We start from the raw sequence: 24,079 nt of genomic DNA, 5'->3' as shown, positions 1-24,079 counted from the left end.
AAATATGTGTTAACCAACGATGTAATCACTAAGGCTTCTTAGTGGGCTATTAAGAGTCAAAAGTTGGGGGCGCCTGGGTGACTCAGTTGCTTAAACATCCAACTCTTGGTTTTGGCTCAGGTCATGAACTCAGGGTCATGAGATCAAGCCCTGAGGGGCTCTGAGCTCAGCGTGGAATCTGTTCAAAGATTTTCTCCCTCTGCTCCTCCCCCACTCATGCACTTGATTTCTCTCTCTCTCTAGCAAATAAATAAATAAATCTTTTAAAAAGTTATACTTGGATTTTTGACAGTGGGGGAGTCAGTGCCCCAACCCTTGAGTTGTTCAAGGGTTGACTGTGTTTGAAAGTCCTATGAAATTTAGAAATTTGCATTTTATATGTGGTCTCTAGATGAGCTCCCTCCCACCCAGTCCTCTTACTATTGATATAGACAATTTGATTCACTCTGGACTTTAACGGAGATAGGAGTAGAGTCTCTCAAAAGAAATTTTATTAGGCGTACCTGCTGGACAGGCTCAGTCAGAATAGCATGCAACTCCTGATCTTGGGTTGTGAATTTGAGCCCCACATTGGGTGTAGAGTACTTATTCACTTAAGTTAAAAAAAATAAATAAATAAATAAAAATCAAAACCCTAAAAAAAGGATTTTACTAAGAAATTGAGAAAGAGGAGAAAGAAAAAGACAGACTAGAATGTCCTGTATGCATATATATACACATATGTTTAGTACTTACTATCAACTACATTTATGTGTGCATAAATATATCTGTATACATGATGTGGGAGCTCTGATACTAAAAGTGTCCATTATTATAAATTAACATTATTTCTGAGTGGAGGAGACAGGAAATTACAAAGTAAACAAAAACCTGTTTTGAATGAAAATGCAGCAGAATGGGGTGCCTGGGTGGCTCAGAGGGTGAAGACTTTGCCTTGGGCTTGGGTCATGATCTCAGTGTCCTGGGATCGAGCCCCGCACTGGGCTCTCTGCTCAGCAGGGAGCCTGCTTCCTCCTCTCTCTCTCTGTCTGCCTCTCTGCCTACTCATAATCTGTCTGTCAAATAAATAAATAAAATCTTTTAAAAAAGAATAGAAAAGAAAATGCAGCGGAGTGACTGGAGTGTGATTTCGGACAGTGTGGTCAGTGAGGCCTCGCCGGGACATGACATATGGCTGAGACCTATGTGACGTGAAGGGACAAGGCACATGTGGCTGGAAGATAAAGAACAATGCAAGCCTTAGTCCTCTGGGGCAAGGCATACCGTTTATGCCCACTTTACAGAGGCAAGCTAGACTGAGGGAAACAAGGTGACTTCTCCGAGATTGATAGCGAGGAGGTGGCATAACCACTCACACATCAGATCAGCTGTTCTACTTAGATTATCATTTCTTCCTCATCTTACCCAAGTCCTCTCCAGACCTCACCCTTTCCATTGTTCTGTCATTTGCTACTGTCTTCTCCACCCCTGTCCCCGAGAGACAGGTCATTCTTCTTTTAAATCTTCCCTACCCTCACAGAAAGAAAACTCCGTGATAGCACTCAGCGCTAACTTTCCTCACACCAGGCTCTACTCCATTCACTCCGCGGCTCTCCCTTCCCACCACCAAGCGCTTGACGGGAAGGGAGGGAATATATCATTTTCCCTCCTTTGCAAACCTGGCAACCAGCATGGCCCTTGACCTAATAAGCAATGTAGAAATGAAGCAAGTAAGACATGTTTGAGGGTGGGAATGAGGAAGGAAGGAAATGAAGGGAGGGAGGAAGATTTTTAGTTCGCAAAGCAGTTCAATTTAGCAAATGAGAGTAAGAGACTGCAGTGAAAAATAAAGGTAACTTCACACAATTTTTAGACTTTTATAGCATCCTCTTATCTTTGCTTCTTCCCTCTTTGAAAGCCAAATGCATTTTCAACTGTCTTCAATGATTCCAGGAAGAAACTCCAGTCCTGGTCTATCAGTAGAGGGGGCAGTGGGAAAGGGAAAGATACTGAAGACTGAATTGGTCCCCTGAAAGGACACTGCCTGGGTGTACTGACTGGGGGTGGAGTCAATGCAAATTCTTATACCTACTTCCTGGAGAGCGGTTGGCTCCAGTGCAGGTGTTTCTTGGGTCCTAAGCTTGAGAGGCAATGGTGAATGGGGTAAATGCGTAAATCATGGAGCTCTTGAGTCAGATTACCTGGCTTTGCCTTTCTTTTCATCTGTTCAGTAGCCATGAGACTCCCTGTTCCCATTTCCATATCCTTTTACTGGGGATGCTCAAGGTGGTGCACGGATCTCCTAGCTCTTGTGAGGATTAAGTGAATATACATAAAGCATTTACACTGGTGCCTGGTGCCTGGCAAGGACCCAGGGTGTGCTAGCTACAAGTTTCATACTTTCTAAATAAGTAAATAAATGATGATAAAAAAATTTATTTTGAGGAGAGCATATGTAATGTGGAGAGAAAGCAGGGACACTATGTTTATTATCATCATCCATCACAATCGTTGGACACAAAGAGACTATGATAATTTCTGGAAGTTGTAGATAAATTTGTTCATTTCCTCTGCTTCTTCAGCTGCCTCCTACAGCTTTCAGAGGGGCTGATGCCTGAAACTTTCTGTCCTGCCCTTTAAGATACGCTAAATCATTTATTTGTCAGGGTCCATTTTTCCTTATTGTTTTCATTCATCATAAATCGTGATGGTTACATTTATTGTTGATAAAAGAAACGTTGATCCTTCATCCCTTGATGCCTTAAAGATTGGGTCAACAACAGTAACAACAACAAAGGGTTCTGACTCCATTTTCTTCTTCTCTATGATAATTGCCAGAAGTGGAACCTAAACAAGGAATGTTTTTGGCCTTTTTATGGTCCCAAATCCTGAGGTTAAACCTATTTGATAGGTTTGTCCCTATCAAAATTTCAAAGTTACCATGCAAAGATTTTTCTGGGAGCTATAACTGTTTTCAGTTACAAATGTAGGTCCTGAAGGTACAGTTCAGAAAAAGGCAGTAAATCGCAAAACAAAACAAAACAAAACAGCCCATAACTCCCTTTCATGCCTGCAGGAATGACCTTCCATGTGTAGAATGAATGTTTTAAAAATGCAAAGATCTCTCCTTTTCCTGCTAACCTACCACGAAGGAGGGCAGCAGTAGGTTAGAAACCGGGTTTCTGTGCCAAGTCCTGAAGAAAGCCTCTTGTGACAAATGGCCCGGAGGCTTGCTCCCTGCTCTTCCAGCATGCTGGAGCGACTAGCGTAGTTCCACCAGGTATGGCAAAAGTGCCCATGAAATTTGACTTTGGGCCCCAAAACATTTGATCCGCTGCAGACCTCCTCTGCTCTCTTCTATTACGTGAGCCAGAACCAGAGAGTCTCCTTGGGATTCATGGAGAGTTAGTCTGGGATTTTAACTCTTTCTGGGACGAGGTCTTATTTCCAAACCCTTTCTCAATTTTTTTCGGAGGAGAAATCACATCCTTATCGCGGAAATATTCTCCATTCCTCGAATACAGACACGCATCCACTTCTCTCTCGCCTTGTCTCCTCTCCTGCCTGGCGACAATTTCAAAGAGCCCTTAGTTGGGAAACCCAAAACAGAGCTCCTCGTGGCGTCCCGGCTCACCCCGCGCTCCAGCCGGCGCTGCTCTTCGCTGTCTCCTGCTCGCCTCTAGCCACGCCAACTCGCTCCAACTTTGGCTCCCAGGCTCCAGCAGGGGCGCCCTCTGAGCAACCGCCTGCTGCGGGCCGAAGCGTCCCCGGCCCCGGGAACCCCGAGCCGCGCTCCCAGAGTCGGGCGGAGTAGACGCGCCAGCGCAGCGCCCGCCCGCCCGCTCCTCTCCGGCCGCCGGAGCTCGCAGCCTTGGGTCCCGGAGCTCCGCCCGGCGCTGTGCGACGCTCGCCCCACCGTCCCTGGCTGCTCGCCTCTGGGACCCGCTTCTCCGGACACCAAGCCCTCTCGACTCCCACCCTCTCCACCTCTCGGGCAGCTCAGCAAAATCCAGTCCCCTCCACTACACACGCCTCCGAGGGCTCTCCCCAGCCCCAGCGCAAGCCCCAGAGAGAAAGCCCAGGCCGGGTCTCCCCAGCTAGACCGGCCGCCGAAGGTCTCCACCACCGCCGCCAGCCGCCCCAATTCACGCTCATTCATATTCATCATTCTCATTCTCTCTCTCCCTCTGCCTCTCGCTCTCCAAAGACTCCTAACAAGACTGGCTGAGCCTCCTCAGCGGCACTCCCTTTCATTCATCGCCTCCCAACACACACACACACACACACACACACACACACACACACACCCCAACCCAGACAGCCCACTCCACTTTTCAGACGCCCACCTCCTCATACTCCCCTCCCCTAAACAGACTTCCACCCACTCACCATCTGTAGCCTCCCTTCCGCCCCCCGCCCCGCCCGCCCGGCTCCCCCTCCCCAAGAAGCAGACCTGCACAGTGGGAGGCAGGGACCCCGCCAGACGCTCGGGTCGAGCGCGCCGGACCGACCTCTGCCCGCCCGGGAAACTAACAAAGGCGGTGCGCCAGCCCAGACCCAAAGAGCCGCGAGCGGCGGCCGCGGGCCGGGCGAGCGCCGGGCGGGGGCTGCTCCGGAGTCGGGAGCCGCGGCGCCGGAGGACGCAGATCTCTCCCCGCGCGCGCCGCTCGGACGCCGCCGGCACCATGGGCTGCTGCACCGGGCGCTGCTCGCTCATCTGCCTCTGCGCGCTGCAGCTGGTGAGTGCCCCGCGCGTCCCCGTCCCGGGACCGGCGCCTGCCCTGGGACCGGCCTCCCCGGCCCCTCTCAGCGGACCCTCGGACCCGCACCTCCTGGCGCCGGGTGGCGTGTGAGCTCGGAGCTCCCGGGGGCTCCCGCCTCCCCGCCGCCTGGACTCGCACTGCCCTCCCGCCCCCGGCGCTCAGCCGGTTGCCCTTGCCTGGCGGGAGGGCGCGGTCTCTCCCTCTTGGCCCCGCGCTCGGGGGGTCACCGCGCACCCTGCGGGCGTCGCCTTGGAGGTCCGGGGGCCGCTGCGGCGGTGCGGGAGAGTGAGCGATTTCCCCGCACCGCCCCCCCCCCCGCACCCCACCCCCGGTTGGACCGTTGGCTTTAGCAGCCTCCGCATTCCTGCCGAAGTTTCCCCGGGGCTTGTGGGCTTTCTTCTCGGGATGATTTCCAGTAACGTTGTTTAATTAGAAGGTGCTTGCGAGTGCTCAGGCTCTGAGCAGACAGAAACCGCTTTAACTCTTAGAGTTAAGACTAGGGTGAGTCTTACCTTCAGCAGTTTGAAAGGTGGTGCTTGAGGAGCCTTGGATCTCCAGGGAGGAGGTCTGGCTGTGTGGTTTTTAAACAGAGTATTTCAGCCCCTGCGCTATCAATTTCCTTTTAGATTTTGTTGAAATGTTGCTGGTTCAGACAGCGACAGACTGACAGTTGTCATCAGGGAGAGAACAGAGTGGAAGGCTCCATTGGCAGGGTGGCTTGCCGAGGGAGAGCCTGTACTGGGAGGTGAGAGATCCAGAGTGAAGGGGAAAAAGGCTTTCATTTTAGTGTGTGTGTGGGGGATTGCGTTTCTAACATATGTCCTATAGGGACCTGGATCTGTGGTCTGTTCCATTGTCACTTGAGGTCAAGACTACAGACCCATCGTGTCAGACTTGTGTGTGTGAAAGATTCATAGACATCTCCTTTTACACTTAAATTCTGTACATGCTTGGCTAAGCATTCTTCAAAGTGTTGTTTTTTAAAGTCACAAACATTAACTAGTGTATTTTGACTAGCAAGGGGAAAAGCTTTTCAGTGAACTTTACTGAGTAATGTCAACCCTTGCAGGATTCATTAACTGAGAGATGAAATAATGCTCTTTCTTCGGTAGTTAGCCCTTGTTCCCATGAATGTATTAAAAGGTTTTACTTTTCTTTTGCCTCAGTATTCCACTCTCCCATTAAAACCTCACTTTAGACCTGTTCTTCATTGTTTACATAATAGGTGCATGATTTATGTATTTATAGACTTGCAATCAGGGGCAAGTTTTCTTTATGTCTATAGGCTAGTCCCTTCTATCCTGTTGAGGACATATTATACAAGAGGAGTTTCCTGAAAAATAACTTAAAAAATCACCTGTACATGAATGTTTTCTTTCACTAAGGAAAGAAGGTCTTTGGATAATTTATACTTCGGTTCTTAGAAATGAACATGGCTTATAAATTGGAAAAAACTGAATAAATATTTAGTCAACTCTTGACTATGCAAGATTATCATTAGGCACCCTGGACTGCATAATGTATAATGGCATAATTCTTTCTGTTGTACATGCAAATAACACGTAAGGGTTTTTGATGCAGTGGATTTATCAATACAATTATGATTTCCTTAGTTGGTGGTATAATACATGTGATGATGGTATGTTTGGGTTTCAACTATCAGCCTGGAATGCCTCCCCTTTTCACATACACCATCTCAACTGGTACAAACGCAAATGACTCTTTAAAACTTACCTCATAATTCTATCTTCTCAGTGAAGTGCTCTCTGGTGCTCCAGGTAAAAACATTCACTTCTTTTCCTCGAGTTGCATAGCACTTTGCTTTTTTCTCTGTTGGATCACATTTCATCTTCTTCTATCATTTTATTTGCCTCTCTCATCTCTAGACTGTAAGCAACCTGAGGAGAAGGATTAAACATTATTCATCGTTGCAAAACTTGAGAATTCTTAAGAGAGCTCATATTAGGAGCTGAAATGTATTTTTTGAATGTTTGATAATAATTAACATTTGTAATCCACACAGGGTTTTAGCATAAGCTGTTTTATTTTACTCCTAAAATTATCCTTTGAGGAAGACACTCATATCACTAGTTGGCAGATAAGGAAGATGATACTCAGAGTTAAACAACTTTTCCAAATCAATAGTTTTCTCATGGTAGACAGGTGTGATGGTAAACCTTTAATAATTGGGTCTCAAACAAAACAAGTATGTGTTATATTACATACATTATTACATTATGATATTGTATAATACATTATGTAGAGTGTATTTAAAGAATGTGTAGCATTCACTTGACTAATATTACTATGTCTACTAATATATGTAATGTTCTTTATCATAAATTTTATATAGCCAGTTTAATGCTGCAGATCTTTTTGTTGAATTTGGTTAACACTTGGTTCTGTAGTTCTGATATGAATGATGGATGATGTCTTTATTTACTTTGAGGAGTAATAGGAAAGTGAAACAAGGAAGCCAGTATTGGAATTTCACTCCATCAGTGATGTGATGTTGGTTCACAACCTCAGAAACCTCTGGGGTGAAATTCAGAACTGGCCCTATCTAGAGAAAGGAGGAGAGACTGAAGGAAGAGGCAGGCCACTCCAGATTGGTAGGTGGTAGATTTCATAAGCAAGGTAACTTACACATGAAGTTGCTACAAGATGAGTAGGTCATTGCCCCACCTTCTAGAACTTAACAGAGTCCTTCACTGGGATCACTCAGGTATATCATCTGGATGGTCTGAATAGCACACTGCTTTCTCAAGGCTGTGTCCTTGAAACGACACCAACAGTGGGAAGATGTATATTCCAACGATAGCAGAATATAGTAAGGAGGCTTGTATAGTCCTGGTCCAGCTCAAGGGTCAACTGGCAGTCACGTCCTCTCAATGACCTCCTTCTTCATCAGATTTCTTTGCTGAGTTGGGTAATCATTTTCACATGCTGGAAAATTTCCTCAGTTTTTTTTGTGTGCTATTGACAGGATAATGACATGGCACGTTTTAGGTTTAATGTATGTTACTAGAAAACATTCTCCATGGCCTTCTGAAGCCTAGATCATCAACAGAACAGAGTTACACCCTGATTTTTAGCATTTGCCAATTTCTTTGGTGTAAATATTCCCACCTTGGCCAGTTTTAGGTACACCATTACATAGTATTTCTAGCATACAGATAAAATAGGCATAAATAACCTCAAAAGCATGGTGAAACTAAGACAGTAAAATTGGAAGGGATATGTTTTAAATATTTAGTACCTTTGTTTTAATATTATTTACTTAAATTTAAGTTTATATAATTTAATTTTAATAATTGCTCTAATTTAATAACTGGCTCACAAAATCGTAAAAATGTAACTGACTCTGAGCAGGTATAAGCCAACTCCAACATGCCACTGGGTAAAACCGGTAAAAACTGGGTAAGAAGATCTAGTGTTCTTTCCACTGAAACCAGCTGTTATTTTTTTCCCTTTCATGTTTTTTTTTTTTTTTTCCTGCTCCCACCAACTGTTGGAAGTTGGAGGTTATGAAGCAGTAAATAAGAGTAGGTGTTGAGAGGGGAATGGCATGTGGTGAACACATTTGCTGAAAAGAATCTGCATGCTAATGACTAAGGGTAACTATGCAGGTCATTAAAAGATGGCACATTAACTCTTTCTAAAAGTTAAAGAAACAAGGGAAGGTTTTTATTATCTCATTCGCATTTCCTCCACACCCTGCTCTGGAGTGAAACATTAGGCTGGGAATAGGAATTGGAGAGAACTCATTTTTAGGCTTGTGTATTTGTGAGCTTTGCTTTGCAAAAATCTCGGTCTTTCTACTTTCTTTCTCTTGGTCATTTCCCATCCTTACTTTTTCCCCATGCTTCTACCCCTAAGCAAATTTGTGTATTTGCCCCAGATTTTACATTCCTGTTCTTAATTCTACTAAATGAATTTACAGAGGAATTGAGAAGCCTGAATGCGCATCCATAGAAAACTGTGCCAAGCAATCCTTTCTGAAAAAGCCATTCACCACTGTGTAATGGATTCATCGGGTCACCTAAGGACTTTTAAATATATATTTTTGTAAGGATACTTTTAATTTTCCTTGTTTTCAAATAATGTGTATTCTATGGTCATGTATGTGTAATCTAGAAATAAAAAGGAACACCTGATCATTGGCTTTTAGTAAATCATTTTTAGTCGCCACATTTAAAGAAGTCTTAATTGCATTTTTTTAAAGTCTAAAATTGACTCCACACGCCACAGAGCCATCTTCTTATAGGGGCCCCACTGACCTGTTGAACTTACTAGGTTGGCAGAGATTGTTTCCACAGAGCTTAAGACATTTTCTTCATATCACAGAGGAGACTTGAAGACACATTCGACAGAACTTTTGTCCCTGGTTGTTGTATGATTAGAGTAGATTTATTGCGTCACTTTATGGAAAGGTGACAGCCATATGCCTTTTAGACCTAATAATCAGCAGAACAAAATTGGAAACTTTTGCTTTACAGACCTATAGTAACAGAAACCTTTAGAAAATTTATAGAAAACACACAGCTTTGATCACATTCATAGTCTGTATGTTTTTATTTTAGAGACCATCCTTTCACATTAAAGAAAACTAGTGTTTTTTTCCCTCACAGGGAAAACCAAGTTAACTTTCTCTCCATACCACATTCAAGCTATCTTGTCACCACCTGTGACCCAGTCATGCTGAGGTAAAATGTGTTGAGAGGTGTCTGAATGATGATGGTGTCCTTCTGGTAACATGTTTTAAACTTAGTTTTATGAAATGTAGCACTCATCTGGACGACATATTTGGCAGTGGATGCAGAGATACATTTATTTTGCTATGTAGATATACTGATACTTTTGCTTTAATATGTTTTTCATTTTATCAGCTCTTTCTTTTCTCCTGTGAAATATAATCCTTAATCATTTAGTTTCCATTCCTCCTCTTTATGGAAAAACTCTGGTTCATTTTATGAAACTGAGGAACAGTTAAGGAAATGAAATTATGCTTAGTAACGAGACTGGTGTTATAACATGGTTGCCATTGAAATCCTTAAAATATTCTGCATTAGCAATTTTTTTTTAACAAATCCAGATCCATTTATAGCTTTCTTATTATCTTGTTATTTAAGTATGCATTCGAAGTATTGGATTTGCTTGGGAAATAGTCTATTCTTATGGTGTTGATTTGTGTGTCCTACCTCCCCACCCCCTGCTTCCCAATTTTTATTTTGAAGTCTTCATCTCTGGTAATTTAGAATCTGATCTTATTTGTAAAAAGGATGATATTGGTCATATTGGAATAGGGTGGGCTCCTAATCCGAATGACTGGTGTCCTTATATAAAGAGGAAACTTGGACACGGGTATGCACGGAGGACGAATGCCATATGATGAGGAATGCAGAGGTTAAGGTAATATTTCTACAAGCCAAAGTTTGCCAGAGAAGCACCAGGAGCTAGGACAGAAGCATGGAACCGATTCTCTCTCCTGACCCTCAGAAGAAAACAATCCTGCCAAAACCCTGTTAGTCTAGCCTGCAGATATCCAGCCTCCAGAACTGTGAAACCACATAATTTCTGGGGTTTAAGCCACTCAGTGCTATTGTATTATGATAGCCTTAGCCAACGAATACTAATCTTTTATTTTTATTCTTTTATTTTCTTAGGACACTAATCTTATATTTCTTTGCGTTTATCTCTTTGTGTATGTGCTTATTCTTTTAATGGACTTTAAGTGCACAAAGGGCAAAGACTTTGATTTACTCACGGGATCTTTCAATCTACCCTACAAAGGGTAAGCACTCAGTATATATTTGGAGAATAAATGAATACATAGATGAATACTAAACTTTATTGAATTTTTTAATGTGCCAGACATTATTCTAGGTACTTTATGTCTCTGAAATCATATCGCTCTTACCACCACTCATTTTAGAGATTGAGAAATTAAGGCAAAGAGAGTTTGAGTAACATGCCCAGAACCATACAGCTGGAACCAGTGTTCAGATTCGAGTCTGCACTCTCTTTACTTTGTTCTATGCTTCTTGGACCTGAAATAATCAACAACATTGAACAAATATTCAGAGTCCCTAAGCAGGGGGCATACTGGTGTGAATTATATCTGAGGGCTGAAGGGCTGTCAATAAATATGTAAGCAAAGATTAAGTACTCACAGATGTTGTCCCGTGTCATTAAGGAGATGAAAAGTGTTCTTAGATGGGGTGGTCAGGACGACTTCCCAGAATCTGGAAGCTGAGTCTGAACGAATGACCAGGAGTTGGTCATGCCTCTCTTCACATGACGACTCTTGGTCATTCTCAGCAGAGGAAACCAAATGGTCAGAGTTGCCAGTTTTAAAAGAGCATAGTGTGTTCCTAGGTGCACAGGAGTCCAGTGTGGCTAGGGTGCAGTGGGAGAGACTGTGTGCTGTGAGCTGGTGTTGGCCACGTGCTTTAACACCTGACTTTGTTTAAGGAACAATATGGAGCCATTGGAGCACTGTATTTTTTTTTTTTTTAAGGAATTTTTATTTATTTGTTTGTCAGAGAGAGAGAGTTCGTTCAAGCAGGGGCAGCAGCAGGCAGGGGCTCCCCGCCAAGCAGAGATCCCTACACCGGACTCGATCCAAGGACTCCAGGATCATGACTCGAGCTGAAAGCAGCCACTTAACCCACTGAGCCACGCAGGCGCCCCCATTGGAGCATTTTAAACAAAGTCGTGCCATCATCTGACTTATATTTCAAAATACCCTCACTGCTCAGTAGAGAACAGATTAGAGGGAAACCAGAGGAAACGGGAGACAGGATGCTCTTCGTTATTCTGAGCAAGAGATAATGCAAGTCAGGCACATGTCATAACAGCACAGATGGGGAGAGGATGGACTTGAGACATGACTTAGGAGGCGGGACACCTAGGACTTGCTGATCTACACATCTTGTATAACAGAATATAACTGGTGCTTTTCACTGAGAGTGCGAGAATTGGGTGTTGTGGGGGTGAAGGTGGAGCAGGAGTGTTTGCCTGGAAGCATGAAGGTTCTGTTGGAGACACTTTGGGATTCTGATACCTAAGGCCGAGTACCTGTAAGGTTTATGAGCTTGGAACTCAGAGGGTAAGACTGGACTAAATATTCAGAATTGAGGCTTATGAGCAACACTGGTCTTTAAAGCCCTGGATGAAATCACTCAGAGAGAGAGAGAGCGGAAGTGCTCCAACATGGAAATATTTGTCTATACTTGTCTTACTTTATTCTTCATAAAATGTCAAGTGCTATTGATTTTTTTTTGGAATTTTCCCCAATTTTAATCAAATCATTTTCGTTTTGGTCACTTCCATGTTGGTTTTTCTTTTGCCTAGTTTGTTTGTTTTGTTTTGTTTTCCCCTAAAAGGGTAATCCATATCATAAGATTTTGAGAAATAAATTACTTTCTTTCCCCAGAACTTCATTAGTACTTTCTACTTAAAAACAAAAATTACTTTCGGGGCGCCTGGGTGGCTCAGTGGGTTAAGCCGCTGCCTTCGGCTCAGGTCATGATCTCAGGGTCCTGGGATCGAGTCCCGCATCGGGCTCTCTGCTCAGCAGGGAGCCTGCTTCCCTCTCTCTCTCTCTGCCTGCCTCTCCATCTACTTGTGATTTCTCTCTGTCAAATAAATAAATAAAATCTTTAAAAAAAAAATTACTTTCTTCATCTTTTCCACCATTCTGTTAAAAATTTTACAATGTATATTTTGGGATTCTAGGAAAAATTTGGACAATTATCTTGATTACATAAGGAAGACTTTCAAATACTTTCAATATAAGCAATTCTGACAATATTACTTGAACTTTGGGTATTAGAGACAAAATGCACATTAATATAAACTTTGCAGAGTTTCTTTGCAAGAGTTTGCACGCATGAGCAGAAGAAAGAACAGATCTATATATGTATATTTGGACTGTTTTCTTAAGCATTTTTTTTTTTATCAGGTGAAGTATGTTTTGCCTAAAATAGCAGGATTCAATTGTTACTTAGTAACAATGACTTATTAAAGATAAAAACAAAAGCCAGAACAGAAAACACAGAATTTGAGGGCTTTTAAAGCAAGATGATAAACAAGTAGAAGAATGTCCCCCTTCCTTTCTCCCAAGGTCCCAGTGTCCAAATGAAACAATAATAGTGCTAGGAAGAAAAAAAAAAATGGAGCCAACAGATGACCAGCACAATGGAAGAGTCCAGGAAGAAAGGAAGCAGAATGTATTTGAGAGAGCCGAGCCTTAATCTAAGGTTGTGTGCTTTGTGCGCTGTGTTGAGCTGTGTTCTGCTTGCTTCAAGGGGAGCCCTGACATGGGGCTGCAGAATTGGCTGCCTTTTAGTTTAGTATTTTTTACAGTTAGCTGCCTAATGTCATTGTGGAGGTGATATGGAATAGGAGAATAAATATATTAATTGTTTCGAAAGGAAAGCTCATTAATGGGTAGCTTTTTAGGACTGTTTGGTAGTTCAGACAACAAGAAGACGAAAAAGACAATGGAAATGATTATTTTTAATTGCTCATTTTGATTTTCTTGTAATACTTCTCATGTCACACTTGGAGGTGATTTTAATATTAAAAAGTGAGATTTTTCCAACATCATTTTGGAGGTGTTCTAAATGTCAGTTTTAGGGAGACTATTTAGCAAAAACTTGATAACGTTCGAGTGGACCTTCTTTCTTAGGTGCCTCAAAAATTCATGCTTGCTAAGTCCCCATTAACACTAATTGATATTAAGTGTGTGAATCTTCATACATTTACAACAGAATATAACATTAGACTAAAAGATAACACTTTATCAATGATTAGTATTCACAATGCCAGTTAAAATGTAGTACAAGCAAATGACACATCACACAAACTCATTTACATTTTTAATTTGGTACATTTTACAAACATACTCGAATAAAATAGGACACAGGCCCTAAATCCCTTTGATAGAACATTTTTATTGTACGGTCTAGGTAGAGAATTGGAGAAGAGATATTTTAAGATGGGCCTAAATAATTCTTGTGAAAGCGTTGCATCTTACTTGATGCCATAGGAAAGGTGAAACTTTTGAACAAGTGGATTGTTGTGTTTGCTGCCAGTGAAAGAATCCCCAGTTCCTTGATTTGGAGGAAAAGCGTCTGTCTATTGAGAAAGAGATACAAGAGTGAAGGCCAGTGGGCAACAGGGGTTGGGAAGCAGGGCAAGATCATGGCAGTGTTAATGATCTTGTTCTTTTTTTTCTGGTGGTTTTTTTTTTCCTTTTCTGCATAGAGGAGTATTCTTTGGAATGGTTTTCCTGATTAATTGTATTTCAGAATTATAAAGTAGAATTAAGTGTTAGAGTTTCTTCTCTCCACTCTCTTCATGGGTGGAGAGAACGCTTTTCTACAGATGCTTTCCTACAGATGCCCAGTTCCTTTATTAACAAGAGGTATTGGAATAGGATTTTCTATCAGATTCTCGTAAGAGATATGAGGTCAATGGATGTGATGATAAGTCGTAAATCTGTTTCTGACGGTTTCTTTCGATTCCAGTAATTAGAGACTTGGCTCTACTTTGCTATTGATTAATATGTAGTATAATAAGTGCTTGCATGTGGGAAGCCCTGGGCGATAGAGGTTGATTGGTTAAATCGGTTAATTAAGGTACAAAGAAGAATGCTCTACACTCATATGTTTCCTGTACTGATAACTAGCTGTAAGTGAGCATAATTAAGATAACGGGAAATAGAAAATCCTCGTTAATGGCAACTCTTTATCAATTTGTATTTAAAATATAAATTCTTGATGAGGGAGCTCTTGTAAGTGATAGTTTAAGAAAGGTAGTGCATCTTAGATTTGTGGGGTGCTTAAGAAATTAATCTAGAGCTGTCTTTAGCACCATGGCAGGACTATGCATGATTCTTCAACACTGAAGACTCTCTTGTTGGTTCTAAAATATCTCTGAGAATGGAAATTTTTACTATTAGCAAAGTCATCCTTATGTTTTTTCTTTTGTTTTCCTCAAATATTTTATTTATTTATTTGACAGGGAGTGAGCAGGAGAAGAGGGAAGGGGCAGAGAGGGAGAAGCAGGCTCCCCGCTGAGCAGGGAGTCCCAAGTGGACTTGATCCCAGGACCCTGAGATCACATTCTGGGAGCCTCAGGTCACAACCGGAGCCGAAGGCAGATGCTTAACTGACTGAGCCACCCAGGCACTCCTGTGTTTAAATTGAATTTCTCGGGCTTTGATTTCTAATTTCTCTTCTATACACATCCCTTTTATATGGATGAGGAAGAGCGGGTGGAGGGAGTGAGGCCCTGGAGCTGGCTTGTACCAGCTGGGGAGAGTTCGCGGTTACATTTCTAGAAATTCTGTGAGTCGGTTGTTAAACCCAGCCTTCATTAAAAATTAATTGTATACATTTTAAATTAAATTAAAAACTCAACCCTTCCTGGTTATTTTACTGCATCGTACCATGAACTGTGCTATCTATTGTGTCCATAAGATAGAACATTCTATAGAGCAGGGTGCTGTTGACCTTCTCTTTCCAACTCCGCATCTAGTGAGATCATATTGGTAACTAAAAATCTATTATGGTGGAAGTATTTACATCAAGAAAATACACAAACAAAACAACTCAGGCCCTCCCGCCACCCCTCAGAGGCAGATATTAAACATTTACCAGCATGCTACGGGGCCGGGGCTTTCCTCAGAAGAAAGCCAGTTTTCTTGTCCAAGGAGGGTCTGATTTATACGCCCTTAATGTAACTAATTAATGCATGAATACAAAGTATATTTCCTAGCCTAAATGTTTTATTTATTGCTTTGAGTGCATCTGTAAAATTGTTTAAACATAATGGAGGAGTTTTTATTTTCAGAAGTTCCAATATTAACTGCTTTCATATAATAGCTCTCAGACCTCCCTGTACATTGTAGTTGGTAACTGATTTGTGACTACAGGATCCAGAATTGATAATAATTCCTGAATTTCATTTCTGGGTGACCGACTGTGCTCTAGAATCCTTCACTACAAGGGAAAGCTGTTTCTCCCTTGTGCGTATTAATCGATTCCCATGAGTGCTGGAGGACTTACTCCAGTGCCTGGCTTGGCCACCTGGTTGTGTTAGTGGTTCTAATTAGCTCCTTCCACAGGGATGCCAACTAATCAATGGCAAAAAGATCAGAATACCTCCTTGCATCACATCTGGTTCTTCTAGGCTTCAGATGGGCTTCAGTTTTCTGTTCTCACACTGAAAATCCTCAATGTCATTCCTGAAGGAGGCTCTCAGAAAGAGATTCATTTGAAAACACACTGAAAGATACTTATTTTATTTACTTACTAAAAGTTATTTTTTGAAAAGTAAGCATTGTCACAAATTGGAATAAAATCTTATGGCACCTCAGTTGCCTTGTTTTATTCTTTGAACATCTCCGTAGGCAGATAATTAATATAGTCCCATTTCCAGATGAGCAAACTGAAATACAGAGAAATGAAGGAGTATATGAAATTGTTAAGATATGGCTTAAGCCATCAGAAATGTAGGAATGTGGGTAGCAAAATTCTATGTGTGTTACTTTATGACTGGATTAAAAGAGTCATTTTTTTCTGGGCTCAGGCCAAACCTGCTGGAAAGACTAATTATTTAAGCAAGCAATTTCTTTACATGAAAGATAATTTTAAAAATGTGATCCAGGTGATTTAAGTAATAAGAAGAGACACTGTAACTCTTTGAAACAGCAAACAGCTTTTATATCCCTTCTGCTTCTGTTAGTAGAAGGTAGCTTCCTCATGATTGATAACTATATTTGGAGTCCCTCGGGAGGCCCCCATTTTATCCTAAAACAAAAGAATGAAATGCAAGTGTTCTGCCAACCAGATACTCCACAATTTTTGCATGCTCTATTTTCTTCAACAGATAAACTGCTTCTGAAATGCTTTCACTGTCCAGATATAACTTTCTTATACCATCGAGACTTCTACTCCCAAATATCCTTTCTCTCCGTGAGAGTTTAAGACATATATATATATATATATATATATATATATATATTTTTTTTTTTTTTTTTTTTTTTCCTCTTGATGGGAAACAACTTCTTGGCCTTGGAGTGTATGACTGTCAAAGATGGGAATGTTACAGTCACACCACTGTCTGAGAGTCCTAAATACAGAGCCAATTAGAGAAAAATTAGGTGAAGCCTCTGAACAATTAGGAAGCCTGCAAAGATCCTCTCACCGTCTTTTCAGCTGAACAGAGAGCTGTGGTTGGAAATACAGATGGAGTCGTCCCCGGGGATCTGTCCTTCACACACATGGTTCTGTTGACGCATTTCACAAGTAGGAGACTTAACGTTTTGTAACATTTCATGGACTACATCACACAGAGGAACATTGCTCATCTATTTTTAATATGTTTGTTTGACTAGTCCTGAAGTATCTGTATACATACTTTTTAATTCCTTCTCCACTGATTATATTTTTATTGGAGGGCAGAGGTTTGGGGGAGTTTTTTAAAGATAAAAGTGGTAGTTTGATTTTCTTTTAACACAATACAAAGTACAGAATGCCAATTTCCTTCATATACTTTTCGATGACAAACCCACTTGATAGTTGAAAAAAATATGAATGGGGTCAAATTTAAGATGCTTTGTTTTTGTCCTATTATATTGAGGAAATAATATGATTCTCCTATTTTAGAGGAACATATCAAAACTGATGAGATAATTATTTTTAAACATTTTCAGACATCTGAACTTTATATTTAATATTTATTTATTTATTTATTTAAAGATTTAAAAAATTTATTTGACAGAGAGAAAGAGGGAGAGAGAGACCGTGAGAGAGAGCACACAAGCACAGGGAGTGGGAGAGGGAGAAGAAGGCTTTCTGCTGAGCAGGGAGCCCCATGTGGGGCTCGATTCTAGGACCCTGGGATCATGACCTGAACCGAAGGCAGACGCTTAACGATGGAGCCACACAGGCACCTCTGTATTTATTATATTTTTAGTCATTATAAAATTTGATTCAATTAAAAAATTTGAAATGTTGATTAATGGCCATTCTACCAAGGAAAGTTTGAAATGCCCATAGGGAAGGGTAGTTAAAGCTCTTTTCTAAAAAGAAATACACTTCTTTGGTCACTCTGTATTTTGCATTATATTTAATTACGAGGTAATCTGAAATTCAGATTTGAGTCAAGCAACACCTGCCATGCCTATGTGCTTTCTGTGACTCAAAGCGAAAGGAAAAGCAGTGGAGAACACTTATCCCGCAGGCATCAGATTTGTGGTAATGGATGGTTAGCTGCTGCGTAGCCATGATTTTCTTCAGGGTGGTCTGGAGCCCTGGAGGTTGACCTCATAGGGGCAATCACAACTAGGTGGTAGGATTAACGCTGTAAGAACAACATTTAATGTGATATAATTTACCCCAAGATAGCAGCAGAGTCAGATGACATTAGAAGGATGTTGTCCAGATTGAACTAAATGTGAGTTAAATGATAGTGCAGTAAGTCATGGCAAATTTTATCAGCTTTATCTATGTAAGCCTAAGGACTAAAATCATTGAACATTTCTGGGAGTGTCTGATAATCAGACTTATTTTCTTCTATTACGTTCATGCACAGGGGAAGTGGTGCTTTTGGTGGGACTAAATAAACTACATATTCATGTATAAAGTCCGTTCTATGCAACAAGCACAATCTGCAAGAAGGTTCTGGAGATAACGATCTTAACAGTAATAAGCTACGAACAAAAGAGGAATGACCATCGAATATTGGAATGCACAAATACAGACATGATATGTAGCCATCCACTCTTGTTGGCATTTATCAGATATGTTTAAAGAAAAGAATGTGATAGTTTCATGTTTTCGTAGTGAAGTACTTTGAGAAATGTACAATCAATTTTAAAGGGAATGCTAATTCGAAAACAGTTCAGAAGGAAAAATGAAGGAATTCGGATTACTTAGCTTAATGGTAGATTGTTGGAATAACAAGATGCTATTTCAAAACGTTGAAAGGAAAATAACCCCACCCCCCACCCCCACGGCCGTTTTCTGCATCCCTGGAATCCTGGTCCTACTGTGCATATTCTGACTCACTCTAGTTACTGAGCCAGTGTTCACAGAGTCAGTTCACAGTACATATGTCATCTTCAGCTTCTCATTGGTTGCCAGTAAGACTTTAACTCATAGACTTCAATATCTTTTTTTTCTTAGAAACAGAAAGAATGGAAGACAATAGTATAGCAAGATTGCGTATTAAAGATGACCTTTCCAAAGGTGCCCCATGTTGCTCCTTACCCATGTGGTTCCTGAGCTTTCTTGGTGGTTCCTAAGTCGGACAACTGATCCCACACATATTATTGGCTTGGGCCTATTCGTGTAATAAGATGCAATAACTTAGCACTGTATTTAGTTACATCCTTGGCCTGTGCTTTTTGCATCAGTCTTTGACCACCATGAGAAATGCAGACACGGAAGTTTATACACCAAGTGTCATCACAGACCCACCTCACTCTGCAAATCCCAGCTGCAGCTTGATCTGTTCAGCTATACATTGTGATGATAAAATTGCAACATGACAGTGCCTATGCTACTGCTCCTGTGACCACCGTCTGCTGCTGTCACCCCATGAATTCTCTCCTCTGTTGTATTTTTGTGGATGTGACACTCTTATGGAGACTTTCAGAGGCCACCTGGAACAGTGTTTTATGATCTGGCCTTTTCCATCCATATGGCTGAGAGAGGAGCCATGTGACATTATCCAGCGTGGTCACTTCCTTGACAGAAGAGAAAAGTGACATCAGAAACTCGTACCTTACGGCAGCACATGACAGATACAAACAGGTGCATAAATGGTACCATTACAGAAAACAAGTTTGATGTTAATTTAGGTGTGTAAGTGATCAATTAACTGTCTACTTCTCGAATCATTGTTTAAAATTATCACCCGGACTTTGAGAGTAAATGCACATTTCTTTCTACTACTCCATTTGCTATAGATATGTGTGTGTGTGTGTGTGTGTGTGTGTGTATAAAGCCGCAGCAGTGACTGCTCTATAATTACTCTCAGGCAAAATGGCAGGCATGATCAAATTCTATAAACATTTTTGTCTGAACAATGTGTGTTGTGAAGCTGTGGAAGGAGGTTTTGGAAAATATCTCTATGAAGATTTGAAGAATAGAGTAGATCGGGGCTACTTATTTCTAAAAAGATAGATGCAGCTTATATTTGTCATTTCCCTTAATTGTGATAGATAGGTGTATATATTAAGTACACACACACGATTTATTATAGAAATTGGTTTATGTGGTATTGGAGGCTGAGAAGTCCCACCATCTGCCATCTGCAAGCTGGAAGACCAGGAAACCTGGTGATATAATTCAATCTGAGTCTGAAGTCTTCAAAACCACAAGGGCTGATATCCAAAGGCAGGAGAAGATGGATGTCCCAATGCTAAGAGAGCAAGTTCTCCCTTCTGCCCATTTGCTTTACTTGGCCCTCTACAGACTTGCTCAATGCCCACCAGCATTCATTCCTGAGGGTGATTTACTTTTTTTTTTTTTTAATTTAATTTCTTTTCAGTGTAAGAGAATTCATTGTTTATGCACCACACCCAGTGCTCCATGCAATACGTGCCCTCCATTATACCCACCACCAGGCTTCCCCAACTTCCCACCCCCTGCCCCTTCAATACCCTCAGATTGTTTTTCAGAGTTCATAGTCTCTCATGGTTCATCTCCCACTCCAATTTCCCTCAACTCCCTTCTCCTCTCCATCTCCCCATGTCCTCTGTGTTATTTCTTAGGCTCCACAAATAAGCTAAATCATATGATAACTGACTCTCTCTGTTTGACTTATTTCACTCAGCATAATCTCTTCCAGTCCCATCCATGTTGACACAAAAGTTGAATATTCATCCTTTCTGATGGAGGCATAATACTCCATAGTGTCTATAGACCACATCTTCCTTATCCATTCGTCCGTTGAAGGGCATCTTGGTTCTTTCCACAGTTTGGTGACCGTGGCCATTGCTGCTATGAACATTTGGGTACAGATAGCTTTTCTTTTCACTACATCTGTATCTTTGGGGTAGTGCAATGGCAGGGTCATAGGGAAGCTCTATTTTTAATTTCTTGAGGAATCTCCACACTGTTTTCCAAAGTGGCTGCACCAACTTGCATTCCCACCAACAGTGTAAGAGGGTTCCCCTTTCTCCACATCCTCTCCAACACATGTTGTTTCCTATCTTGCTAATTTTGGCTAATTTTGGTGTAAGGTGATATCTCAATGTGGTTTTAATTTGAATCTCCCTGATGGCTAGTGATGATGAACATTTTTTCATGTGTCTGATAGCCATTTGTATGTCTTCATTGGGGAAGTGTCTGTTCATGTCTTCTGCCCATTTTTTGACATGATTATCTCTTTTGTGTGTGTTGAATTTGAGAAGTTCTTTCTAGATCCTGGATATCAGCCTTTTGTCTGTACTGTCATTTGCAAATATCTTCTCCCATTCCATGGGTTGCCTCTTTGTTTTGTTGACTGTTTCCTTTGCTGTGCAGAAGGTTTTGATCTTGATGAAGTCCCAAAAGTTCATTTTGGCTTTTGTTTCTTTTGCCTTTGGAGACATACCTTGAAAGAAGTTGTTGTGGCTGATATCGAAGAGGTTACTGCCTATGTTCTCCTCTAGGATTCTGATGGATTCCTGTCTCACATTGAGGTCTTTTATCCATTTCGAGTTTATCTTTGTGTACTGTGTAAGAGAATGGTCGAGTTTCATTCTTCTAAATATAGCTGTCCAATTTTCCCAGCCACTTCCATCCAAAATCTATGGGATACAGCAAAGGTGGTCTTAAGGAGGAAATACATAGCCATCCAAGCCTCCCTCAAAAAAATTGAAAAATCCAGAATATACCACCTGTCTCTACACCTTAAAGAACCGGAGAATCAACAACAAATTAAGCCAATTCCACACACAAGAAGGGAAATAATCAAGATTAGAGCAGAGATCAATGGGATAGAAACTAGAGATAGAGCAGAACCTATCAATGAAACTAGAAGCTGGTTTTTTGAAAGAATCAATAAGATTGATAAACCATTGGCCAAACTAATCCAAAAGAAAAGAGAGGAGGCCCAAAATAACAAAATTATGAATGAAAAAGGAGAGATCACAACTAAAACCAAGGAAATAGAAACAATCATCAGAAGTTCTTATGAACAGTTATATGCCAATAAGTTAAGCAACCTAGATGAAATGGATGCTTTCCTGGAAAACTATAAACTTCCAAAATTGAACCAGGAAGAAATTGACAACCTGAATAGACTGATATCCAGTAATGAGATTGAAGCAGTGATCAAAAACCTCCCAAAAAACAAGAGCCCAGGATCTGATGGATTCCCTGGGGAATTCTACCAAACTTTCAAGAAGAAATAACACCTATTCTCCTGAAGCTGTGTCAAAAAATTGAAGCAGAAGGAAAACTTCCAGACTCTTTTTATGAAGCCAGCATTACCCTGACCCTCAAACCAGGCAAAGATCCCACCCAAAAGGAGAATTTCTGTTCAATATGGATGCTAAGATTCTCAACAAGATCCTAGCAAATAAGATCAAACAGCACATTAAAAAGATTTACCATGACCAGGTGGGTTTCCCTGAGTTGCAAGGATGTTTCAGCATTGACAAATCAATCAATGTGATAGAACAAATCAATAAGAGAAGAGAGAAGAACCACATGGTCCTCTCAATTGATGCAGAAAAAGAATTGACAAAATCCAGCATCCGTTCCTGATTAAAACGTTTCAAAGTATAGGGCTAGAGGGAACATTCCTAAACTTCATAAAATCTATCTATGAAAAACCCAGAGCAAATATCATCCTCAATGGGAAAAAGCTCACAGACTTCCCATTGAGATCAGGAACACGACAAGGATGCCCACTCTCACCACTCTTGTTCAACATAGTATTAGAAGTCCTAGCAACAGCAATAACACAACAAAGGGAAATAAAAGGTGTACAAATTGGCCATGCAGAAGTCAAACTCTCTCTCTTCACAGATGACATGATACTTTATATGGAAAACCCCAAAGACTCCACCCCCAAACTACTAGAACTCATACAGTAATTCAGTAATGTGGCAGGATACAAAGTCAATGTACAGAAATCGGTTGCTTTCTTATACACTAACAATGAAAACACACAAAGGGAAATTAGAGAAATGATTCCGTTTACTATAGCACCAAGAACCGTAAGATACCTGGGAATAAACCTAACCAAAGAGGTAAAGGATCTGTACTTGAGGAACTACAGAACACTCATGAAAGAAATAGAAGAAGACACAAAAAATGGAAGATCATTCCATGCTCTTGGTTTGGAAGAATAAACATTGTTAAAATGTCTATACTGCCTAGAGCAATATATACTTTTAATACCATTCCGATCAAAATTCTGCCGGTATTTTCAAAGAGCTGGAGCAAATAATCCTAAAATTTGTATGGAAGCAGAAGAGACCCCAAATTAAAAGGAAATGTTGAAAAAGAAAAACAAAACTGGCAGCATCACGTTACCTGATTTCAAGCTTTACTATAAAGCTGTGATCATCAAGATAGCATGGTACTGGCATAAAAATAGACACATAGATCAGTGGGACAGAGTAGAGAGCCCAGACATGGACCCTCAACTCTATGGTCAAATAATTTTTGACAAAGCGGGAAAAAATATAGAGTGGAAAAAAGACAGTCTCTTCAATAAACGGTCAGGGTGATTTACTTTACTGATTCCAATGCTAATCTTTTCCCAAAGACACCCCCACAGGCACTTCTAGGAATAATGTGGATGTTCCCCCTACTTTTGTTGAGAAATAATTGAAACACATCGCTTGTATAAGTTTCAGGTATACAACACGATGGGTTTGATTCACATATGTGGGAAATGGTTATTAAGTAGGTTCAACTAACATCCATCATGTCATATAGATACAATGAAAAAAGAAAAAAGAAAAGAGAAAAAAGAAAAAAAACATTCCTTGTGATTAGAACTCTTAGGATATACTCTCATAAGAACTTTCTTAGATATCAGATAGCAGACCCCAAATTAAAAGGATGAAGTCATCATGTTGTACCTCGAATCTCTAGTACTTACGTATAACTGGAAGTCTGTACCGTTTTTGCCCACTTCCTCCAGTCCCTACTCTGGCCACCATGCCTGACCCCTACCTCCAGTAACTGATTTCTTTTTCCAGGAGAGTTTTTTTTTGTTGTTTTTTTTTTTTAAAGATTCCACACAGAAGTGATATCATATGATATTTTATGTCTGACTTATCTTACTTAGCATAATGCCTTCAAGGTCTATCCATG

General features: G+C 41.0%; 1 protein-coding gene across 1 annotated transcript in view; it reads left to right on the top strand.

Annotated features, from left to right (window-relative positions):
• The first annotated feature begins 3,196 nt into the window (after positions 1-3,196).
• NKAIN3 (sodium/potassium transporting ATPase interacting 3) overlaps positions 3,197-24,079 on the top strand; it is a 624,119-nt gene continuing 603,236 nt past the window's right edge. Inside the window, exons 1-2 of the mRNA XM_059168851.1 lie at positions 3,197-3,246; positions 3,695-4,718. Coding sequence (XP_059024834.1) covers positions 3,197-3,246; positions 3,695-4,718 — 1,074 coding nt within the window. The remainder of the gene's footprint in view (positions 3,247-3,694; positions 4,719-24,079) is intronic.

The sequence above is a fragment of the Mustela lutreola genome, chromosome 3 (genome assembly GCF_030435805.1).
Source record: "Mustela lutreola isolate mMusLut2 chromosome 3, mMusLut2.pri, whole genome shotgun sequence".
In the NCBI taxonomy this organism is placed as follows: Eukaryota; Metazoa; Chordata; class Mammalia; order Carnivora; family Mustelidae; genus Mustela; species Mustela lutreola.
This window is presented reverse-complemented; position numbering and strand designations above follow the sequence as displayed.